At 48.4% G+C, this 4367-nt stretch overlaps 1 protein-coding gene across 1 annotated transcript in view; it reads left to right on the forward strand.

Moving 5' to 3' along the window:
* The window catches only part of grin3a (glutamate receptor, ionotropic, N-methyl-D-aspartate 3A), a gene marked incomplete at both ends in the record, with an annotated part of 51193 nt that extends 48053 nt beyond the window's left edge, over positions 1–3140 (forward strand). The window contains one exon of the mRNA XM_080017723.1: positions 2531–3140. Within this exon, the coding sequence (XP_079873849.1) occupies positions 2531–3140 (610 nt within the window). The remainder of the gene's footprint in view (positions 1–2530) is intronic.
* Positions 3141–4367: the final 1227 nt, after the last annotated feature.

Genomic DNA, 4367 nt, shown 5'->3' on the forward strand with positions numbered 1-4367 from the left:
GGGAGTTTTTTGGGAGTCGTGGCAAATGGAAGCATTTTGTGATTGATGAGGTCCTTGTTTTATTAGCTTGATGGGGTTCCTGCTGCCCACAACACGTTAAGGAACCACACTCACTGAGTTATGCATTAAACAATGAAGGCATTAAAGCTTGAAAAAGACAGAAGACCATAGGAATATGGTCAGTTTTGACAATGAACCAGTCAAATATAACTTATTGTACCTTTAAATAGCTGCCAGTTCCCTTTATAGTCACAGAGAAATAAGAGTCAATTGCCAGTCGTTATGCCTCTGGGTATTTTAGGGATCAATGCCCTTTTGGATCATGAGCTCAGAGCAGGACTGGGACCTCCACGGGCCCCTTGGTGACCAGGCTGATAGGGCCCCTCTGGAATTGGTTCTATGGTTGTTGGTCACAAGGCGGTGGCTGCTGCATCTGCTGCTGCTGCATCTGCTGCTGTAACTGCTGCTGTTGCTGCTGCTGCTGCATCTGCCGCTGCTGCTGCTGCTGCTGCATCTGCCGCTGCTGCTGCTGCTGTAACTGCTGCTGCTGCATCTGCTACTGTTGTTGCTGCTGCTGCTGCTGTTGCATCTGCTGCTGTTGCTGCATCTGCTGCTGCTGCTGCTTCTGTTACTGCTGCTGCTGCATCTTCTGCTGTTGCTGCTACTGCATCTGCTGCTGCTGCTGCATCTGCTGTTGCTGCTGCTACTGCTGCTACTGCTGCTGCTGCTGCATCTGCTGCTGTATCTGCTGCTGCTGATGCTACTGCTGCTGAATCTGCTGCTGCTGCATCTGCTGCTGCTGCTGCTGCTTCTGTTACTGCTGCTGCATCTGCTGCTGCTGCTGCTGCTTCTGTTACTGCTGCTGCATCTGCTGCTGCATCTGCTACTGCTGCTACTGCTGCTACTGCTGCTGAATCTGCTGCTACCGCTGCTGCATCTGCTGCTAATACTGCTGCTGCATCAGCTGCTGCTGCTGCTGCATCTGCTGCTGCTGCTGCTGCTTCTGTTACTGCTGCTGCATCAGCTGCTGCTGCATCTGCCGCTTCTGCTGCTGCATCTGCAGCTACTGCTGCTGCTGTTGCATCTGTTACTGTTGGGTCACACTGCCAGGCTGCAGCGTGAAAGAGAGCACCTCTCGTCTCGTCGCTGCATGGTCAGGCTACAGGGTTTCCGTGCCCCCGGCGTCTGTGGGCGTGTCAGCTCAAAATCAACCAGCAGCGGCAAAATTTTAAACCTCTCTCCTTTTCCCTATACAATATTCATTATATTGATAGATGGGACCGTGTCTACTTATTTTTTATTCAAATGGTGAAATATTTCTACCTCTTGAAAAAAATCACATGAATAATCTTGCCATCCGTCCCATAAAATAAAGAATTGTCCTTGTTGAAGATACATAAAATCGTCATCATCATCTCTGCCCCCTGTAGTTGGATGAAGCTGCGCTCCGTTTGAAATGCATTGCAGCCTGTCACTTTGCAACGCCCCTTTGCAGGCGGTGTGACCGTACCATTAGTGCTGTTCCTGCTGCTGCTCCTCCTGCTGCTGCGGCTGCTGCTTCACAGTATATAGTAATTGCCCCCAAAACTGTCCTTGTCATGTAACATTATATCATTGTTTCTGTTTATGTTCTTGATGTTTCTATCTCGACTCGAGAGTCTAAAGCGACAGCAGCCTCACCAACCTGTTGTGGTTCAGTAAAAGTCCCAAAGACTGGAATCATGGTCGGAATCACTGGGTTAAAAGAGAGCCATTTTTCAAACCTTTTCAAGGAGGCAGCGGGTTGACATTCAGTGGCACAAGATGTTGATTAATAGTTTGATTTGTCTTGATGAGGATAGGAAGGATAAGTTGATCATTCTAGAAATCTGGATAATTTGGGATCTTTGGATTCAGGTTGAGGGATCTGAGGGATCGGAGGAGTCTGGACGAGAGGTTGAAGGTTGAATATGGGAAACAGGGGACAGGAATCAGGAATTCTGGCTCCCTGAAGTCAAGGAGGGAATCCATTTTTATCACTGGGAGTAAAATGTGACCCTTATGTCTTTGGCTCTGTGAGGAGGAGTCCTGTTCTGTCCTGTCCTTGAGGTCTTAATGCTTCTAGAGCTTCAGGAAATTGAGGGAGGATTTTTGGTGACACAGAGAAGACCAGTTCATAAATAATAAAACTCTTTGAAAGTATAACCTTACATTCCAAGGTTCTGTTCGGTGGTTCTGTGAGGGTATATTTGGCATATTATAGAAAATTATGTTACATGATCTAGTTTTGATAAGGACAACCTTTTTTCTGGGATTTTTTCAAGAAGGGGTTTTGTTTTTTTACAATCTCAGGATGGGGTTTGGATGAAACCACATTACTCCATGCAAAAAGCACTCGGAACCTCCGAGCCCTGCTGGTCATTGGGACTAGCTTTGCTTAGAATTCAGCTTGGAGAGAGTTTGCCATATCTGCCCAAAGAACACAGACCAGTCTTAGGAACAGCAAAGGATGGCAACCTTACCGCCCTCTTTGTATCTGTCTGATCTCCAGGTGCAATGAGGGAAACAACCAGTCGGCCTCCTGGAAGCCCCCAGAGTCCTCCCACTGCAACAGGCGGAGGATTCTCCAGGAAGTCCAGCAGAATGACTTGGAGCGGCCATCTTCCCAGGATCTATCCTCTCCACCTCCCCCTTCCCTCCCCTACATTGAGAAACACCTGCCCCTAGTGACCACCTCGAATGGTCGGTCTGATCTTCTAGGCCTGGGCTTGAGCCAGGGAATGGGGTCAGGGGCCGGCCTGGGCCTCGCCCCAGGGCTCGGGCAGGGTCTCGGCCCCGGACAGGGCATGACTCCAGGACAGTGTTTGGGCCTGGGCGTGGGGGATTGCGGCCCCGGCCTGAGTGCCGGCATTGGCCGGAACTCGCTTGTTCAGGAGCTGTCGGAGCTGGAAGGTCAAATCCAGGTGATCAAACAGCAGCTGCAGTCGGCCATGAGGAGGAAGCGGGAGCTGGAACAGTACCAGCAGGCGAACCAGTCGGTGAGCCAGGCAGCACCTGGCCAGCCTGCACCGCACCAGTCCAACCAAGTTGCCCAGTTCACCCATTGTCATCAGTCCCATCAACAGACTAGGCAGCACACCAACACGCTCCCGGAGTGCTAAGAGTCCTCACTTCCCATGCCCACGAAGGGTCCGGACTCTAAGACGAGCCCCCGAGAGACGAGACGCATTTCTCTGGAGTCATGGGAGTTAGAAGCGTCACAGACGTACCGAATCTACGCACCTCCGGGGTGAGAAAGTTCAGGATGTCCCCCTGAATTGCCAAGAATGAGAAGTTCACCTTCTCCAACCAAATCCTTCTCAAGAGCAAAAAGTCTGCAGTCAAACACGTCCTCATGTCTTGGACTAGAGATGTCCTCCAGATATGTTTTTTTTTTTTCTTAGCTTTGGACGACAATGAGCTGGGGCAGCTTGGTAAAAGACAGTTTTGATAGTTTCACTTTCATGAGCTTGTTGCTTCTACCCAACAGTTGTTTGTCCTCCCAGGTCTCCTCTCTCTCTTTTGACCTTTTCTTTTCAGTTCTGCTGCCCTTAGCCCTCTTGGATTGCCATTTCTGTTTGCCAATCCATCTTTTATTTCTGCTACCCCTCTCTCTCTCTCTCTCTCTCTCTCGCACTCGCCAAGCCGCCAACCTCCTCATACATTTCAGAGTAGAGATTTGTTTGCAAGGACGATTGGCTTGATCGGAAACCTGAAGGCCACTTTGGTATTTCAATTTAAAAATGGGCGAGTTTTGCCCGCCCCACTTCTGATGTGAGGACTCGTTGAGAATGTAGACGAACCCCCAACATGCTCAGCTCTACTCAGCCAGCTACACCTTGTTATCCTTAGTGTCTCTGCCGGAAAAAAAATAAAAAATTTAAAAATAAACTTGTAACTTTAAATAAAGTTAACTTGGCGGGACTACAGACAAAATGGGTGCGTAAACATAGATCGCTCTAATTGTACTTTTGAGATATTGTGTGAAAATGTCTCCACGGATGTTGTTGGTTGGTTGTAAGCGTGACCTCACAACGTCTTCACTATGCATTTTACAGCAAATGGTTTGGTTTGGTGTCATGGTCTTTATTATATACAGCATACTTGCTGTGGATGGAAAAAGGTGGCAAACACGCGGATGGAAGGGGAGGATTATCTATATTTATAAAGAATGTATGGTCAGCGAGATCGACCTTTTGGACAAGACCAAAATCACTTTTTATGGACTTCCATGTATGTTTTTTTTTTCCTGCACATCACACCCGCACTGATTTTATTCAGAAACCACCGTGTTCTGTATCTCACATGTCAGTTTTGATATGTAATTCCTTGGTCTTTTCGACACTTTT

Source organism: Zeus faber, assembly GCF_960531495.2.
Source record: "Zeus faber genome assembly, chromosome: 17".
NCBI lineage: Eukaryota > Metazoa > Chordata > Actinopteri > Zeiformes > Zeidae > Zeus > Zeus faber.